We start from the raw sequence: 17,977 nt of genomic DNA, 5'->3' as shown, positions 1-17,977 counted from the left end.
TCCTCTTCTCTCATCACACTCTCTCAATCACACACAAAACCCTGAGAGCTAAACAAAACAGAGAACCAACAAAAAGAAACAAAAATGCCTTCTTTAGAGAACTCTGTTACAATAAACTCAAGAAGCAGAGTCTTCCCAGACCAAAAGTCAACCCTCGTTGACCTCAAGCTCTCCGTCTCCGATCTTCCCATGCTCTCTTGCCACTACATCCAGAAAGGTTGTCTCTTCACGCGTCCACACCTTCCTCTCCACGCGCTTCTCTCTCATCTCAAACACTCACTCTCCATCACTCTCTCTCACTTCCCTCCTCTCGCCGGCCGTCTCTCAACCTCCTCCTCCGGCCACGTTTTCCTCACTTGCAATGACGCCGGCGCCGATTTCGTTTTCGCCGAAGCGAAATCCGTCCATGTGAGCGACGTGATCGCCGGAATCGACGTTCCCAATGTAGTCAAAGAGTTTTTCACCTACGACAGAGCTGTGAGCTACGAGGGACATAACAGACCAATCCTCGCCGTTCAAGTAACGGAACTAATCGACGGCGTTTTCATCGGATGCTCCGTTAACCACGCCGTGACTGACGGAACCTCGCTGTGGAATTTCATTAACACCTTCGCGGAGGTTTCTAGAGGTGTTAAGAATGTGACACGTCAGCCTGATTTTACGCGGGAGTCTGTGCTAATCTCACCGGCTGTGCTCAAAGTCCCTCAAGGTGGTCCTAAGGTGACGTTTGACGAAAAGGCGCCGTTACGTGAACGGATTTTCAGTTTTAGCAAAGAATCGATTCAAGAGCTTAAAGCTGCGGCGAACAAGAAGAAATGGTTGACGGTTGATAACGGCGAAGTAGACGGTGTTGAGTTGTTGGGAAAGCAAAGCAACGATAAACTTAACGGAAAAGAAAACGGTATATTAACGGAAATGTTGGAGAGTTTGTTTGGAAGAAACGACGCCGTTTCGAAACCCGTTGTGGTTGAGATCTCGTCGTTCCAGTCTCTATGTGCGTTGCTTTGGCGTGCGATCACTCGTGCGAGGAAGCTTCCGAGTTCAAAAACGACTACGTTTCGTATGGCTGTAAATTGTCGCCACCGGTTAAGTCCTAAGTTGAATCCGGAGTATTTCGGAAACGCGATTCAGAGCGTTCCGACGTTTGCGACTGCGGGGGAGGTTTTGTCTCGTGATCTTAAATGGTGCGCCGATCAGCTTAACCAGAGTGTTGCGGCTCATCAAGACGGGAGGATTCGTAGCGTTGTGGCGGATTGGGAAGCGAATCCTCGGTGTTTTCCTCTTGGAAATTCTGACGGAGCTTCGGTTACTATGGGAAGCTCGCCGAGGTTTCCGATGTATGATAATGATTTTGGGTGGGGAAGACCGGTGGCGGTTAGAAGCGGACGGTCGAATAAGTTTGACGGGAAGATTTCGGCGTTTCCGGGTAGGGAAGGAAACGGAACCGTAGATTTGGAAGTGGTTTTATCGCCGGAGACTATGGCTGGGATTGAATCTGACAGTGAGTTTATGCGATACGTGACTAAAAAGTAACGGAGTTTATGGATTAATAACGTTAACGGTTTGTCTCTGTTTTTTCTTTTTCTTAAGAACTTAACGATGTAATATTATTGTAATGTGACTTTGTAAGTTGACCCCTAAAAAAAATGTTATACATTTTGCTACTATGAGACTCTTGCGTTAAAAAGTTTTCAATTTGCTTTGTCAAAAATAACATAGAAACACAAAATGCTGCATTTCAACAAGTCTTGTTTCATCAAACATAACATTAAAATTACGAATAGAATCCAAAAGCAACATTAGTTTGGTCATCAAATTGTCTTAAGTTGCTTAACCAGTCTCGAGGCCAAGATAAACTTCAAGATAACCAACAGTTACGATATTTCCACTGGTGTCCAAGTTCTCAAGTTTGACCTTACGGTACACATTAGCATTTGTCTTCATGGGCAATGCTGTATTTGCCCTCCCACAAAAAAATGCGTCAGTGTCAGCTGAATTTACACTGAACAACTCCAAATTGAGAAACGATGCAGCCTTGTTTTGAGGAAGATGCAAAACCTCACGGAACTCAGGATCTGCGTTTGTTGTTACAATCTTTGTTTGCCGTCGATCATCTTCGTTTGTCCAAGCTACCACTTTGTAGTTGTATTTCTTATCACCACCGTCGCCAATTCCTGATGCTCCAACTACCATTACAAATAAGTCCATCTTGTTGTCTTGATTTTTCTCTACACAAGACATATATAAGGGTGTTTAGAATTTCAAATATAAAAAATTGAAACCTTTTATTATTATTGATGATGTGATTAGTTTGCTATTTTGAGTATTAATTAACCAACACTTTTCATAACATCTATTTATAGTAAGATATTTAATTTATTGAAAATCATGATTATATTTATTATTGTTAATTTCATATCTGTTTCAAATTAATGATATGAAAGCATGCACTTATAAACTTTTTTAAAATGAAATGATGTGTAAGCATGCTATTAGATTAAAAACTATAGAATGCTACACGCCCAACATCTATATTAAATATACATATATACTCATTTCAATTGTGAGATTAAATTTGGTATGTATTTTGATACTATTCCATCCATTCAAATGTAGTTACTTCTGAAGCTGTTTTTACTTTTATCAATTGGTATCTCAACTGTCAAGAAATGTTTATCTCTGTTGGATTCTGGCCTAAGAGTTAGAGATGGGCTTTGGGCCTGTACAGAGAGCTTTAGGCCTAACTTGAAAAGTAAGAAAGAAGCTCAATTAAAGTTAGTAAGCCCATGCGATGGTGAGAGATTGAGAGCTTTCAAATCCCAACACTCTACTACAAAATTATTTTAAGAAGATAATTCGAAGCAAATGAATATATTTTAAAAAAGTTAACCAACCACGGAAACAAAATATTTATGGAATGATATCATCTTTATATGCTAAGCTAAATCAAATAGACCAAACACGCAGTTCAAGAAAAAGAGGCTTATCCAGCCAAATTACGTCGAAGGTTAGGCTTTCCGTAATATCACACAAGTAATAAGGGTATATCAGTCAATGCTCATACACTCCTCAACGTCAACTTGCGTGTCTTTCCTTTCTTTCTTCGAATGAACATCTGAAGCCCGAAAGCAAAAAGATCATTATTTGGGGAATGGAGAAGAAGCTCCTCTCCTACAGACGCCATTAACAACATCCTCTTAAGCTTCTGCGATTCTCTCCGTTCGTCGGAAGCTTTCACGACGATTTTTCAATCCTTATCCGAACCGGAGGTAATTCTGGATCTCTTCCTCCTTGGGCATTAGAATTAGCGAATTTATACACATAATTTTTGTTTTGGGAAGGTAGAAATCATGTCGGACGCTTTGATCAATGGATTGGCTGGAGCTGGCGGTGGGATCATTGCTCAGCTTCTCACTTATCCTCTTCAAACTGTACGATTCTTTCCCCCACCTAATTCATCTGGATAATCTTCAATCGTCTTGTTTTGAAGCGATTGTGTCTGTTTTGTATTCGTTGAATTAGGTAAATACGCGCCAACAGACGGAGCGGGATCTGAAAAGGGAGAAGAGGAAACTTGGAACTATCGAACACATGTGTCAGGTTCTTTGTTTTTTACACTCTCAATCTCAGGATCATAGATTGAATTATGAGTTTTGCTACTTTAGAGCAAACGTATAGTGGAATCTTTTTTTGTGTTACATTTTTGTGGCATGTTCTTGAATTGCTTTGATTTGTATTGAAGGTTGTCAAACAAGAGGGATGGGAGAGATTATACGGTGGATTGGCACCGTCTCTCGCTGGAACGGCAGCATCACAGGTATATTCTCTCAATTGTGTATAAGTATCTTTGATAATCTGTATTTTTATCTCCATTTTGTGTATATGATTGAAAGTGGATGGTTTTTTGGTATGACCATCTTTATTCTCTAAGTATTTTTTATTTGTGTATGAGACAGGGTGTGTACTACTACTTCTACCAGGTGTTTCGGAATCAAGCTGAAGCCACAGCTCTTGCACGGAAGAAGAAAGGGTTGGGTGACGGATCAGTTGGGATGTTTGCTTCACTTTTAGTGGCTGCCTTTGCTGGGTACAATAGAAATTCTATTTGTGATTTTTTTCTGTTTGCTAGTTGTTGATCTGTTACAATGCGGATTAGGGATTACCATTAGTTAGGAATGGCATAAAGAATTTTAAAATAGCTCTTAGGTGCTTCAGTTCTTTCTCATAAACTTCACATTGGCTGTCTGGAGTGTAGGCTGTGAGTGAAGGCTCGCCACTGTCACATTGCTAATGCTATCATTTTATGCTCTTATACTGTTGCTTGTTTAATGGAGCTTCTCTAGGTGGATGGTCTAACTTTTCCTGTCAGGTCCTACTGTCATAGCTGCTTTCTTCTTTGATTGTAAAATTTTGTGGCATGTATAGTTCATTAATGTAATTTGTTTCTTTCTATTGCTTCTAATGGCTCATGTGAATTTTAATACCACTTTCTCTGTCCAGATCGGTTAATGTTCTTATGACGAATCCGATTTGGGTGATTGTTACGCGCATGCAGGTATAATTGGCTTCATATACATTACCGTTAAGTGGTTCTTTAGGCTATCTGTATTTTAAATACTTTTTCTTTGGTCCGTGGTAGTTTTAGTTTTGCATTTGAGCATGAATCTATGAGTTTTCTTCTCCTCACTCATATTCCTCCTGGTTTTTTTGAATACTTGTATACAATGCAGACCCACAGAAAAATGACAAAAGATCAAACTGCTGCCTCTGTGTCACCTTCTTCTGATGCAGAAGCTTTGGTTACAGTTGAGCCGCGTCCATATGGAACCTTCAATACGGTATGAGGCAGCTTCTCGTATTTACAAACCAGAAGAAGCTGATTGCAATATAAGACTGAAACTTCTTTGAAACTCTATAAACCTCTCAATTAAGACAGTTTCTGTGATATTTGTTGAACAATGTCTCAGATTCAAGAGGTTTACGATGAAGCTGGAGTGACTGGCTTCTGGAAAGGTGTAATTCCAACATTGATCATGGTATGTGAGCTTATGGTTTTGAAGCTTCTCTTATATTGTTTGTCTAGGTGCATTTTTTTTTAAGCTAGATGTGTTTTTTTCAAAACCACAGGTAAGTAATCCGGCAATGCAATTTATGTTGTATGAGACAATGTTAACCAAGCTGAAGAAAAAGCGTGCCTTGAAGGGTAGCAACAGCGTAACCGCTTTGGAGGTTTGGACTCTAGCAATTTGTATTTGTTTCTTTTGCATAAGATTTTTTTGCGCTCCAATGATTGTTCTTTCTATTTTCCATAGACATTTCTTCTTGGAGCTGTGGCTAAACTCGGAGCTACAGTCACAACTTATCCTCTCTTGGTTGTAAAGTCGCGACTTCAAGCCAAACAGGTCACAACAGGGGACAAAAGACACCAGTACAAAGGTTTTTCCTTCTCGTCAATAATAAGATCATGAAAATGGCAAAAAATACTCAATTCTCAGTTAAAGCTAAGAGTTGTTGTGTTGGTTTTGAATTTACAGGAACATTGGACGCGATTCTGAAAATGATTCAATATGAAGGGCTTTACGGGTTTTACAAAGGGATGAGCACAAAGATTGTGCAGAGCGTTTTAGCAGCTGCGGTTCTGTTCATGATCAAGGAAGAGCTTGTCAAGGGAGCTAAGCTGTTGCTCTCAAATGCAACCTCTAGCTAAGTCAAGTCCAAGCCTTCTTGAATGAACGCTAGTATTTTTTTAGAAGTAAGATTGAAATAAATAAAAATAGATTTATATTTCCATTAGTTTTCTTGATTAATTATCACACTATTGGGATTGTTGTTCATTTCCTGATGATTGCAATTGATTATTGTATTTTCTGCAAGATTCTTAGTATGAAAATCTCAATAAAGTTTGGCAGATTTCTTTTATGTTTTTCTTCAATAGAAAGAAATCTTCAGAGTTTGCCCCAAAAAAAAAAAAAGAAAAAGAAAGAAATCTTCAGCATTTAAGTTTAAAATAGTCATTTAAGGGTTTAATTATTTGACAAAAAAGGTTTAGATACTTTTGAAGCCCAGTAAGGCCCAATGTACCAAAACGACGTCGTAATAAACCAGTTTTGACTGAAACGTCTTCTAGCTCCATCCAATATATCGTCTTCTTCCTTCTCCTCGAACCAAAAACATCAGTCTCTCTTAGTCTCTGCGCTCGTGAAAATCTCACACTCTGCGTTCGAATTTTCGAAGAACATTAGAGATCTGGTATTATCTGGATCCGATCTGGTCACCATGGAAGAGAAGAAGATAGAATCAAGCAACAAGAATGTTAAGAAGGCCAATCTATTGGACCACCACTCGATCAAGCACATCCTCGACGAATCCGTCTCCGATGTAAGAATTTTCTAAGATTTTACTTTTAATTTCTCCATATTTCTCTGATCTGCGAATTTATGAATCTTCCTTTTTGATTCGTAGATCGTTACGAGCCGTGGCTATAAGGAGGATGTGAGGTTGAGCAACCTCAAATTGATTTTGGGAACGATAATCATCGTTGTTGCTCTTGTTGCTCAATTCTACAACAAGAAATTCCCTGAGAACAGGGATTTTTTAATTGGATGCATCGCATTATATCCTTTTTTCTCGAATTTGCTTGATTCTAATTTGGTTTTAGATAACTTGTAATGTGGCTCGAATTCTTTGTGCTTAGCATTAGATTTTGGAAAACATCATTGGTATCTAAAGTATGACTATAGAAGCTGCTCGATACATGTCTTGTATTTGGATAATTTTGAATAAGATGTTTGGTCCTTGACTATGGTACGTATGTAGTGTTGAATGCGGTGTTGCAGCTGATTCTGTACACTAAGGAGAAGAATGCGATTTTGTTCACCTATCCTCCTGAGGTTTGTTCTCTGACTGTTTAGAAAAGATGTTTCATTTATAAGTTTCGTGTGTTGGGTTGGGATACATTCTTGTTTTGTCTATGATGCAAAAATTGTAGTTCTGTGATGTAGGTTCATAATGTACATAATTCATTGTTCACTTACTTTTAAATGGAGCTATAATTTGAATTCTGGTATCAAACTTTTGCATTCCTTCTGTTTTGTGAATTAGAATTGTGTTTCTGCTAGCCTGACATGGTATGTAAAGTTTGCATATCTTAAGGCATCTTGTTTTTTTTGCATTTAAGCTCTTGGCAGAACCACATTTCCCTTTCAGTGTATTGTTCAATTAGTTTAAGTCTTGAAACTTAGATTTTGAAAAATAGTTGAACAAAAGTTTTTGATGTTTGCAATCGTTTCTGTCTAGTTTCTCGAAACATAATTGTTCAACTAAGTGGATGATTCTGGAAAGTAAATTAGGTGGTTTATTTCTCATTCTCACCAGCTTGAAGAAATTACTCCTCACATTTAATTAGCATCCTAGAGGATGAGCTATTTTTCCAACCATGTCATTCTGTACTCATTTGGTTAGGTCTGGAATATGCAACAAAAAGAGCTTCAACATGTTGTCTTAGTGAAACCATGTTAAATTGATACAATAACTTGGTTAGTGGGGTTGCCTCATTTGTTATGTCAAAACAGATAAGGATCCTAAAGCTCTCTGATTAATATGTATATATATATATATATATATATATATGCACACGTTCATGTGTTTTGCTACGGTTCAAACATTTTGTTGTTTAGCTCATCATTTACTTCTCCTCTTTTGAAAAAACTTAAAATCCAGTGGTTTATACGCAGGGATCATTCACCAGCACTGGGTTGGTGGTATCTTCAAAGTTGCCCAGATTCTCTGATCAATACACTCTCACCATCGACAGTGCTGATCCAAAATCAATCTCAGCTGGGAAGTCAGTTGAGTTGACCAAAAGCGTCACCCAATGGTCTCTCTCTCGGCAATTTTCTTACAGTTGCTCACCCTGTGTATCATAGACATGAGCCTCATCTCATTACATGGTTTTTTGTGTGTTTCAGGTTCACGAAAGATGGAGTTCTTGTTGAGGGTTTATTCTGGAAAGACGTGGAAGCACTAATCAAGAACTATGCAGAAGAAGAACCAAAGAAGAAAAAATGATCATCTTTCCGAGAAATATATGTTCTTAAAAAAACTCCAAATGTTGCGTTTTAGAAAACTAAATCGATGGTGACTTTGTTTAGAGATGAAACTAATATTGGGGTTTTTCCTCATAGCCAGATTTTCGAATTAATCTGAGATTTTATGATCACCATTTGGACAATAATAAAAAGCTTTATCTCAGTAAGTAAGCCAATGGCTCAAGCTCTAGTATATGCTTTTGTCGGTTAGTTATTTGTCCTAGATCATACATAAAATGCAAGTCAAATGCTACACGAATTGTGGATGATTTGATTTGTAATATTTGTATGATTGATGATAAAACACCAACATGAGATATGAGTGGCTTGGATGACTCTAGGCTCTTTTTAGGCAGCTTTTCTTTCTCGTATGGCTTGGGAAAGTTCATTTGTTGATTGTAATTGGTTGGAGTCACCTTTTCTAGTACTTTTTGATTAGAAAAAGTTCCATTTTCTAATATAAATCCCATAGCTGAACAAGAGATGGGTCTCTATGATTTTGCAAATATATCGAATAACTTTCTCGATGTAAGATATGACAATCCAAATTTGGATAATACAATTCTAAACATACAAAACTCAAATATCTGCCAAATAAAATAATGTAGAATGTTTTTAAAAAATTTGAAAAAGATAACATAAATTGTTTTCCTGCTTTTCAAAGTTATAAAATCTAATCATAATTAAAATTGTACAATAAAATAAATCTCTAAAAATATGGAAGCTATTAAACCAATTTTCATAAAAAAACAAAAACCTCTCCGATAATCCATACATTTTTTATCTATCCATTGGCCACAAAATACAACCTGTCCATCGTCGAAGATCAATTTCAACTAAAATTTTGTAAGAAAGAAAGAAAAATATAGGTTTTGTAATTAAAAAACACAGGCCCATCCTTAGCTAGGGCCTATTAAAGATGACGTGGCACCAGCTCGAAGTCAGGTTTTGCAAGGGACCCATCCCTAATTTTGTAGGACCCACTCATCACCCTCCTCAATCAAACGATCCCCGGATCTCAAATGTTTCGAATAAAACTAAATGAATAAAATCGTATCGAATCCGCCAGAACATCTAACATATATAAGCATAGACGCTGTGCTGTTTTGGTTTTCTTATCTTTCCGCGAAGTGGAATCTCCTCTCCAAAAAAAGGCACTTGTTTCAATTCTTTCGCTAAATTAAAAGATATTTATTCTCTCTCTCTAGAATCAACATAAAAAAAAAATCACCGTCTCTCTCTCTCTCTAAAAAAAAAAATTATAACAAACCCTACCTCTCTCAAATTGGATTTGATTCTTTGAAAGCATTTATCAATCTCTAGGTTTTTGATTTTGGAACTGGACGTTTTTTTTTTTTTTTTTTGTAAGCAATTTCTGGATCGAGTTTTGGTTTCTCTGACAAGTTACCGATCCGATATTTGATATGGCCGATTCTAGGAAACGAGATTCCGGAGACGATCACCGTGATGATCAGCCAAATGACGACGGCGAGGATGTGTCGACGATTGATGATTCTCGATTTAATGGATCCGAAGGAGAGAATGAATCGACGAGGATTGAGAGTAGAGTTTCAGATCCGTTGACTGATGCAACCGGAGGAGACTATTTGGTTGGAGAGGATAGGGTTTTGAGGTGGTTGCAAGCTTTGGATATGCAAGTTATGGGAGCTTGTCGAGGTGACGAGAGATTGAAGCCGTTGTTGAAGCTTAACGTTTCTAATGGAATGGCTGAAGATCGATTGCTTGCGCATCTTAGTCAGGTTTGAATGAGTTGATTAATTAATCTCCAGATTATATTTGGATGAGATAATCTGATATCTTGTTTATTGAACCAGCACTTCGAGCCGGCGGAAATTGGTATGCTGGCTAGATGTTTTTGCATACCTCTGGTTTCGGTTCGCGTCGGGAAGATTAAGAAGGAAGGAACTCTGATGCGCCCCACTCCCATAAGGTAATCAACGAGACACCTATGTTTCATGAGCCCTGTCTTTGTATGTTACAATCATGTTAATTCTTTGTTGTCTTAGAGATATGTGAACATGATGGTATGTTAATGATAGCTCTCTAGTTAGAGCTGTCGTTAATGGTATGTGTGCAATCTGTCATTGATTAGGCTACTTTATGAAAGAATGCTAACTTCCAGGCTGATTATCTGAATCAGTAGTGATTTTGTTTGAAATCATCTGATGATACAAAGTAAGTTTTTCGGGTGTACACACACAATTCGTGCTTTAGTGTTATTGATACTCTCTCGCTGAGTTTCTCTATGTTTGGTCTCATAATATCAAATACTATGCCTGTTTTCATATCAATTGTTGCATCTCTGTTTTACTGACCTTTTGCAGTTCTAATATGTGCTAACACTTTGGAGGCTGGTGTATTACATAGTCTTAGTCCATATGGTTAGTTATGTTTGTATCAATGTATATGTAGCTTTCAGTAATAAGGTCTATTCATGACTTGCTTTGGTTTAATTAAACTTTTAGAAATCATAAGAACTTAATCAGTTGTATAGTGATACTGTTCATGCTTCCAAATAAAATGTATCTTTTATTGTAGGTAATGTGGGCGTAATCTGTTATGATCTCTGGTAGATGATGAAGTAAAGGTAGTTTCATCTCCAAAGTTGTGTAGTATGTTCTTGATTTCTAGTCATATAGGGCTTATATCTCTCTGTTTGCTATAACATCACTGACTATATGTCCTTCTTAACCACTTTTATAGTATCTCGCTGTGGCTTTGATTGAATCGCTATATTTTTTCATCATTTAAGCTTTTTGTTTGATTTTGATTTTCTGTTTTTTCTTATCGTTACTACTTATCTGATTTAAAAGGTCTTTGGTGTGTACTGGTGTTACCATTCCGTTCAAACATATTACAATGGATCTATGTAAAGTCCTTTTCAGGAAGCTCTTAGATAATCATGTTCTCATCTTTTTTTGGTTCAAGTTCTTCTAAGTTACTTGCTGGAGTAAACAATTTTTTTTTGTGATTGAGGTCCCTATGTGGAGTTATGAATAATGTATTTTCAGTTAGGCTAAGCTACAGTCTTAAAAAGTTCAAGCACCAAATTATTGTACATAATGTTTATTCGGGCAGTACTCTATGTTTTGTGAATATTAATAACAGGCCAATAGCACAGCTGTTATGTAAACAGTTTTGCATGTTTATGCTGGTGGATTCTTTTCTTGTTGTTTGAATTAGGAGCAACTTGCAAGCATTTGCTATTAAATTAGGGGCAACTTGCAATTTTCAAAAAGCTCTTGGACTTGATCCAACTTAATTGTCTGGTTTTCAGCATCTAGCGTTTATCTGTTAGTGCATTTGATATTGATATAGAGATTTTTCTGACTGATTTCCTGACGTTTTATCTTCCATTGGTCAGGGGTAACTTGAGCCTTATGGTCTTGCCAACATCTGACTTGAGACTCTCATTTATCGGAGACAATGGTCATTCAGAACAACTCTTTACGTATACCAGCAAATCTCAGTGCTCTGCGGTGTCAATTGAGGAGATAACTGCGGACAGCTCTGGTAGATCTTTTGTTATAAGGATCGCAGATGGCAATGCTTTTTACTATTGGTGCTCAGAGAAGTCAAAACTTCTGGGAACTGAATTGCGTAGGAAGGTTTGTGAAATAGAGATGATGGTCTTGTATTAAAAACCTTGTCTGTGCATCTGAATTTTCTCATCATCTGTTGTTTTCCTGTGTAGATGAAAGACTTGATCAAGAAGAAGCCATCAATCTCGGAACTAACTGGAATTGAAGAATCACGACTTGGCTCTGTTGCTTCTCATCTCCGTTTGTATCTTATGGGATCAGTGGTACCTAACATCAAAGGTTGTCCGGTCTCATCTCCTGATTCATCATCATCTTCTGGCTCTTCTGAAACAGCTGATTCCTCCTCCTCGAGTGCATCATCGAAATCTCTTAGAGCACGCCACGGTGGGACTCAACAGACAAAGACTCAAGGAAGCCTCAGCCCTAGAGCAAGCTCCTTCAAAGAAAACACACTGAGAAACTCTTCTCTACGTATCTCCTCTAGAGATAAATCAAAGCGACGCAGTGAAGGCCATTTCTCAATCTTTGATAATTTATTATCCATTACCTCTATCCCCACCAATGTAGAGGGTTTTATCCAGTCAGAAGGAGAAGGTGAAGAAGCCACTGAGAATAATAATGGAATCAGTCAAATTATTGCTTTCGAAGAAGGGGAGTCAACACCAAGTACAATGACCGGACCTCCCCAATTTCCTTTGAAGATGGGTCCACCAGTCTTTTCTCCTTATTATTGCTGGTGCCCTCCAACCACCTCATCGCTTCACGCACCATCTGCTTCTTATCAGTTCCCTCCACTATCCATCGAGCTACCTTCCCTTCCGCCTCTTTCTTCCTTGTTACCAGCATCAGGATCGGATGGGTTCTTGATCCCGTCATCACCGCTCGATCTCTCTGACATCCCTCCATTACCATTAGTCCACCACATAACCATTCCAGGCTCATCATCATCATCATCCCAGCAACAGATGATGATTCCTATAATGTGCGACCCTATTGTTCACATTCCAGTTATCGATATCTACTCTTCGGGTCAAGGCTATCTGGTTAGCACTGGACCCACCGGGATGATATCCACGGGCATCCCTCCGCTCCCAGTGGAGAATGATTCGCTGGTCGAGAAAGGTGCAAGAGAAACACTACGATTGCTCATAAGCGGAGCCAATGCAACAACCTCTACACCTTTGAACCACCATGGAAGCAGAGGTCTATACAGTGGGAGCCGGGACGTGAGTGGTGTGAGCTTGTTTGGACCCATTGGGCTGCAACAACCGAGTTCAGTTGACGGAGGAGATGGTGGTGGTGAGAGTGTGAGCTCAGGCGAAGCAGTGCCTGCGCCTCCCAGAGAGACTTCTGGTTAGTTTTTTTGGTTCTTTGTAAGTGTGGTTCCGAAAAAAAGTGTATAGAAAGTGGGGGTCGTGAAACTCATCTCTCGGTTAGTTCTTGGTTTTGTTCATCAAGTCTTTTGGTTCAGGTGTAATTAGTCGGGTTTTTTGTAGCTTGCTTATTATTACCTTTTGTTATTTCCGAGTTTCAAAGGAAGCTAAGAAATACGATCATAATAAAAAGTTACTTATTTTGCAGTATTAATTTTCTTTAATGGTTCCCTAATTCATAATCATTGTTGTTCTTTCTAATATTTTTCCGGAGCTTTTTTCTATTGGAAAAACTAGGTCTGGGCAAAAAACCCGGATCCGAAAACCCAAACCAAAACCGACCCAAAAACCGGTTCGGGGCGGATACGTGTATTAACTATTTATCCTATTGGGTCTTGTATTGTTGTACCCGTGGGTATAGGGTAAAACCCGATCCGAACCCGATATCCGAACGGGTACCCGATTACCCGAAATTACATATAAAATTTTAAATATATCTAATATTTGAGTTAAATATATTTATATCCAAATATCCGAGAGTAATTACCAAAAAAGAAATACATTTATATTTAAATACTTAAGACTAAATATATTTATACATGAGATATTTGTAAGTTTTTCGGATGTTTGGATAAAATTTTGGTTATTCGAGTAAAATTTTGGGTAAAAATTCGGATATTAGGATAAAATTTTGGATAAAAATCGGATATTCGAGTAAAAATTTCGGGTATTTGGGCAAATTTTTGGGTATTAGGGTAAAATTTTGGGTATTTGGGTATCATCGGGTATAATTTACCCGAACCCGACAGGTACCCGATTTTTTCGGGTATTTAGCGGTTCTGAAATTTTAAACCCGAACCGACCCGAACCCGAACCGAAACCGAACCGATATTTTAGATTTACCCTATTGGATCCTAAACTTCTCTACCCGAAGGACCCGAACCCGATCGGGTTTTACCCGAACCCGACCCGCGTACCCGATTGCCCAGCCCTAGGAAAAACTTTTGTCATAGAAAGAAATTCAGTGTGATTGATTCTATTGAACATTATTGAAGTTGAAATCTTTTCGCATCTGTAATAAGCACTCGAAGTTAACAGTTTGCTGCTTTTAAGTCTTGTTGCTGGATGATTTTATTCCAAAGACATGAAAAAAAAAAGTCGCGTAAATAGTCTCGTTTCAAAAGTACCATTTTGAGCGCTTTCTTTCGACATTTGATGTTGAACTTCTACCAAATTAAAATCATACATCATTAACTTAGATTTTTGTTATAATTAAAATCATATGGTCCATATATATACAGTAGTTAACTATATTATGGACCATATGACTTCATGTCATCAACTACTTTTTTTTCTCATTAAAAGCTTCTAATACTGTAGAAAATTTTATTGTACAAAAGAGAGTAGAATTATTCTAGTACTTTATTATATATAACACATATAAAGCAACAAAGATAAGTAAGATATAGTGTATAGTTTTTTGCTTAGGATTCAGGTTATTATTACTCAATAAATAAACAGTTAATTAGTCCATCGAATAAATAAAATCACACACCTTGTTGGATAGGTTAATATTCTAATAATATTGTCGTGTAGCTAAAGATCTGACGACTGCAAAAATATTAAAAACATAAGTAGAGAGAAGATCGCATCTCCACCGTCGACTTCACTGGGTCTCTCTCATCGTCGTCCCACTTGGATTATATAAACCAAACGATTTTATTAAAAAAAAAAAAAAAAAAAAAAATTGATTCCATCTCCCACTTTCTTCTTCCTCCTCCCAATCCGCCTCTTCTTCCTACGCGTGTCTCCTTCTCCTTCACTCTCAATCTCTTTGCTTCCTTCCTTCTTCATCTCCTCACTGTGTTTATGTGTGGATCTGCGACCTCGATTTCAATTCGAAGTCGTCGGTTTCTTCACTAAATCGAATCTCTTTTTTTTTCTTCTTCGATCCGATGGAGGATCCTGATATCAAGAAGTGTAGATTGAGCTGCGTCGCGACGGTTGATGACGTCATCGAGCAAGTCATGACGTATATAACCGACCCGAAAGATCGCGATTCGGCGTCTTTGGTGTGTCGTAGATGGTTCAAGATTGATTCCGAGACGAGAGAACATGTGACTATGGCGCTTTGCTACACTGCGACGCCTGATCGTCTTAGCCGTCGATTTCCGAACTTGAGGTCGCTTAAGCTTAAAGGCAAGCCTAGAGCAGCTATGTTTAATCTCATCCCGGAGAACTGGGGAGGATATGTTACTCCTTGGGTTACTGAGATTTCTAAATCGCTTAAGCAGCTCAAATCGGTTCACTTCCGACGGATGATTGTCAGTGACTTAGATCTGGATCGTTTAGCTAAAGCCAGAGCAGATGATCTTGAAGCTTTGAAGCTCGATAAGTGCTCTGGTTTCACTACTGATGGACTTTTGAGCATCGTTACACACTGCAGGTACACTTTCTTATTCTCAGTATCTTGTAGCTATCAAGAATTGAGTTTGCTCCTTTGAATCGATGCTTTTGAGGTTTAGCACATACTTTTGCTACTCTCTTATCATTTCCTACTTTGACTACAACTGTAGAACAAGAATTCACTTGGCTTTTTTTTTCTTTAACTTATAAGTCTTCGTTGTACCAAAGAACCATATCTTGAAGTTTGTGTTTGTAAAGATGTGATCTTCTTTAGCTCAATTGAGCAAGTAGTAACTTTGGTGCATACTTCTTCTCTTTAATGGAATTGTTGAACCTTACTTTATTTGATTTCTTACTCTACTTAACACCAAGAGTTATATAAGCAGAAACATTCATTTCAGTTATCTAGGAGTTTCTGTTTATTCTATATCCTTAATTGCTCTGCAACTGTTATGATTGCTATTAAAGCAGTAATTGCAATTATCTTCAGTTATCTTTCAACATATTCTTTCCCTCTTTGGTGAACCTTATCTTTATTTGGTTTCGTACTACAGTTTGCACTTCTGTTATGCATATATAGCAAAAAGATTGATATCTGACATCTTTTGTCTTGTGTATTATGTGGTTTTTGAATCCTTGATTCTGCTGCGGCTGTTCTGCATATTCAATTTTAGCTGAGTATCCAAATATGTTGAGTTGGTTCTCACTTTATTCATGTTTCTGTCTGTTGTCTTCTCCAGGAAAATAAAAACGTTGTTAATGGAAGAGAGTTCTTTTATTGAAAAGGATGGTAAGTGGCTTCATGAGCTTGCTCAGCACAACACATCTCTTGAGGTTTTAAACTTCTACATGACGGAGTTTGCCAAAATCAGCCCCAAAGACTTGGAAACCATAGCTAGAAATTGCCGCTCCCTGGTTTCTGTGAAGGTCGGTGACTGTGAGATTTTGGAACTAGTTGGGTTCTTTAAGGCCGCAGCTAATCTTGAAGAATTTTGTGGTGGCTCCCTGAATGAGGATATTGGAATGCCTGAGAAGTACATGAATCTGGTCTTCCCCCGAAAACTATGTCGTCTAGGCCTCTCTTATATGGGACCTAATGAAATGCCAATACTATTTCCATTCGCGGCCCAGATCCGAAAGCTGGATTTGCTTTATGCATTGCTAGAAACTGAAGATCATTGTACGCTAATCCAAAAGTGTCCTAATTTGGAAGTTCTCGAGGTAAATGTTTAACTTTGCTGTCTTTTCTATTTAGCTACATATTTGGGACTGCGTTGTTAGTGTTAAATGGTGCTCCTATTTGTTCACGAAATATTTCTAAGCGATTAATATGATCTTTTTATCGAATCTACACTTTTCAACTATCATAAAATCTAGCGTTGTAATGATGGTCCTCCAGTGTAGAAAATGTGGGAGATAAGGGATAGGAATGCAATATTGGTTCTATTTAGTCTTTACATACATATGAGACTGACAATTCTTGTTGTTTTTCTTCAGACAAGGAATGTAATTGGAGATAGGGGTCTAGAGGTTCTTGCACAGTACTGTAAGCAGTTGAAGCGGCTGAGGATTGAACGGGGTGCAGATGAACAAGGAATGGAGGACGAAGAAGGCTTAGTCTCACAAAGAGGATTAATCGCTTTGGCTCAGGGCTGCCAGCAGCTAGAATACATGGCGGTGTATGTCTCAGACATTACTAACGAATCTCTTGAAAGCATAGGCACATATCTGAAAAACCTCTGTGACTTCCGCCTTGTCTTACTCGACCGGGAAGAAAGGATTACAGATTTACCATTGGACAACGGAGTGCGATCCCTCTTGATTGGATGCAAGAAACTCAGACGGTTTGCATTCTATCTCAGACAAGGCGGCTTAACCGACTTGGGCTTAAGGTACATCGGACAGTACAGTCCAAACGTGAGATGGATGCTGCTGGGTTACGTAGGTGAATCAGACGAGGGTCTAATGGAATTCTCAAGAGGTTGTCCAAATCTACAGAAGCTAGAGATGAGAGGTTGTTGCTTCAGCGAGCGAGCAATCGCTGCAGCGGTTACAAAATTGCCTTCGCTGAGATATTTGTGGGTACAAGGTTACAGAGCATCAATGACGGGACAAGATCTAATGCAGATGGCTAGACCGTACTGGAACATCGAGCTGATACCATCGAGAAAAGTACCGGAAGTGAATCAGCTAGGAGAGATAAGAGAGATGGAGCATCCGGCTCATATATTGGCTTACTACTCTCTGGCTGGTCAGAGAACAGATTGCCCAACAACTGTTATAGTCCTGAGGGAGCCAATATGATTGGACTAAGAAACAGGTTTGTATATAAAGATTTGGTTAATCTTTTCTAGTGTCGAGTTTTGGGGTTTCAACGAACAACTGTCTACTTTTGGTTCTTTATTTTTGATTCATGTTGTATCGTCAGATGTTTTTGGGAGATTACATAGAGTCTTGTTTGTATGGTCATCACTTCTTTATTTTTCCACAGGGGTCTGTTTACTCTTCTTTCTTTAATAAAACCCCAAAGATTTTGTGGTTGTTTTTT

At 38.3% G+C, this 17,977-nt stretch overlaps 6 protein-coding genes across 9 annotated transcripts; 5 read left to right on the top strand and 1 right to left on the bottom strand.

The window, feature by feature from the left end:
- LOC9315902 (uncharacterized acetyltransferase At3g50280) lies at positions 1–1,667 on the top strand. Its single transcript, XM_002881642.2, has one exon. The coding sequence runs from the start codon at positions 85–87 to the stop codon at positions 1,531–1,533; it is 1,449 nt and encodes a 482-aa protein (XP_002881688.1). The 5' UTR covers positions 1–84; the 3' UTR covers positions 1,534–1,667.
- Positions 1,668–1,764: 97 nt separating this feature from the next.
- Positions 1,765–2,281, bottom strand: LOC9317754. The gene has a single exon (XM_002879788.2). The coding sequence runs from the start codon at positions 2,239–2,241 to the stop codon at positions 1,831–1,833; it is 411 nt and encodes a 136-aa protein (XP_002879834.2). The 5' UTR covers positions 2,242–2,281; the 3' UTR covers positions 1,765–1,830.
- Positions 2,282–2,978: 697 nt separating this feature from the next.
- On the top strand, positions 2,979–5,919 carry LOC9317753 (peroxisomal nicotinamide adenine dinucleotide carrier). 2 transcript variants are annotated; one of them, XM_021029415.1, is made up of 11 exons: positions 2,979–3,269; positions 3,346–3,431; positions 3,523–3,600; positions 3,743–3,817; positions 3,957–4,087; positions 4,501–4,555; positions 4,731–4,838; positions 4,968–5,036; positions 5,128–5,229; positions 5,313–5,436; positions 5,535–5,919. In XM_021029415.1, the coding sequence occupies exons 2-11, from the start codon at positions 3,351–3,353 to the stop codon at positions 5,705–5,707; spliced, it is 996 nt and encodes a 331-aa protein (XP_020885074.1). In that variant the 5' UTR covers positions 2,979–3,269; positions 3,346–3,350; the 3' UTR covers positions 5,708–5,919. The 2 variants fall into 2 exon arrangements, with proteins under 2 accessions (XP_020885074.1, XP_020885075.1); XM_021029416.1 differs by having other exon boundaries at positions 3,109–3,269; positions 3,342–3,431.
- A 139-nt stretch (positions 5,920–6,058) lies between these two features.
- LOC9317752 (probable signal peptidase complex subunit 2) lies at positions 6,059–8,254 on the top strand. The gene is made up of 5 exons (XM_002881640.2): positions 6,059–6,378; positions 6,463–6,614; positions 6,809–6,890; positions 7,734–7,876; positions 7,968–8,254. The coding sequence occupies exons 1-5, from the start codon at positions 6,277–6,279 to the stop codon at positions 8,065–8,067; spliced, it is 579 nt and encodes a 192-aa protein (XP_002881686.1). The 5' UTR covers positions 6,059–6,276; the 3' UTR covers positions 8,068–8,254.
- A 941-nt stretch (positions 8,255–9,195) lies between these two features.
- LOC9317751 lies at positions 9,196–13,237 on the top strand. 3 transcript variants are annotated; one of them, XM_021028338.1, is made up of 5 exons: positions 9,945–10,038; positions 10,433–10,489; positions 10,647–10,695; positions 11,473–11,716; positions 11,803–13,237. In XM_021028338.1, the coding sequence occupies exons 4-5, from the start codon at positions 11,489–11,491 to the stop codon at positions 13,006–13,008; spliced, it is 1,434 nt and encodes a 477-aa protein (XP_020883997.1). In that variant the 5' UTR covers positions 9,945–10,038; positions 10,433–10,489; positions 10,647–10,695; positions 11,473–11,488; the 3' UTR covers positions 13,009–13,237. The 3 variants fall into 3 exon arrangements, with proteins under 3 accessions (XP_020883995.1, XP_020883997.1, XP_020883996.1); XM_021028336.1 differs by lacking the exons at positions 10,433–10,489; positions 10,647–10,695 and adding an exon at positions 9,196–9,847 and having other exon boundaries at positions 9,923–10,038; XM_021028337.1 differs by lacking the exon at positions 10,433–10,489 and having other exon boundaries at positions 9,953–10,038.
- Positions 13,238–14,641: 1,404 nt separating this feature from the next.
- LOC9315901 (coronatine-insensitive protein 1) lies at positions 14,642–17,970 on the top strand. The gene is made up of 3 exons (XM_021027482.1): positions 14,642–15,469; positions 16,170–16,650; positions 16,927–17,970. The coding sequence occupies exons 1-3, from the start codon at positions 14,979–14,981 to the stop codon at positions 17,731–17,733; spliced, it is 1,779 nt and encodes a 592-aa protein (XP_020883141.1). The 5' UTR covers positions 14,642–14,978; the 3' UTR covers positions 17,734–17,970.
- Positions 17,971–17,977: the final 7 nt, after the last annotated feature.

The sequence above is a fragment of the Arabidopsis lyrata genome (assembly GCF_000004255.2).
Source record: "Arabidopsis lyrata subsp. lyrata unplaced genomic scaffold ARALYscaffold_4, whole genome shotgun sequence".
Classification (NCBI taxonomy): Eukaryota; Viridiplantae; Streptophyta; class Magnoliopsida; order Brassicales; family Brassicaceae; genus Arabidopsis; species Arabidopsis lyrata.
This window is presented reverse-complemented; position numbering and strand designations above follow the sequence as displayed.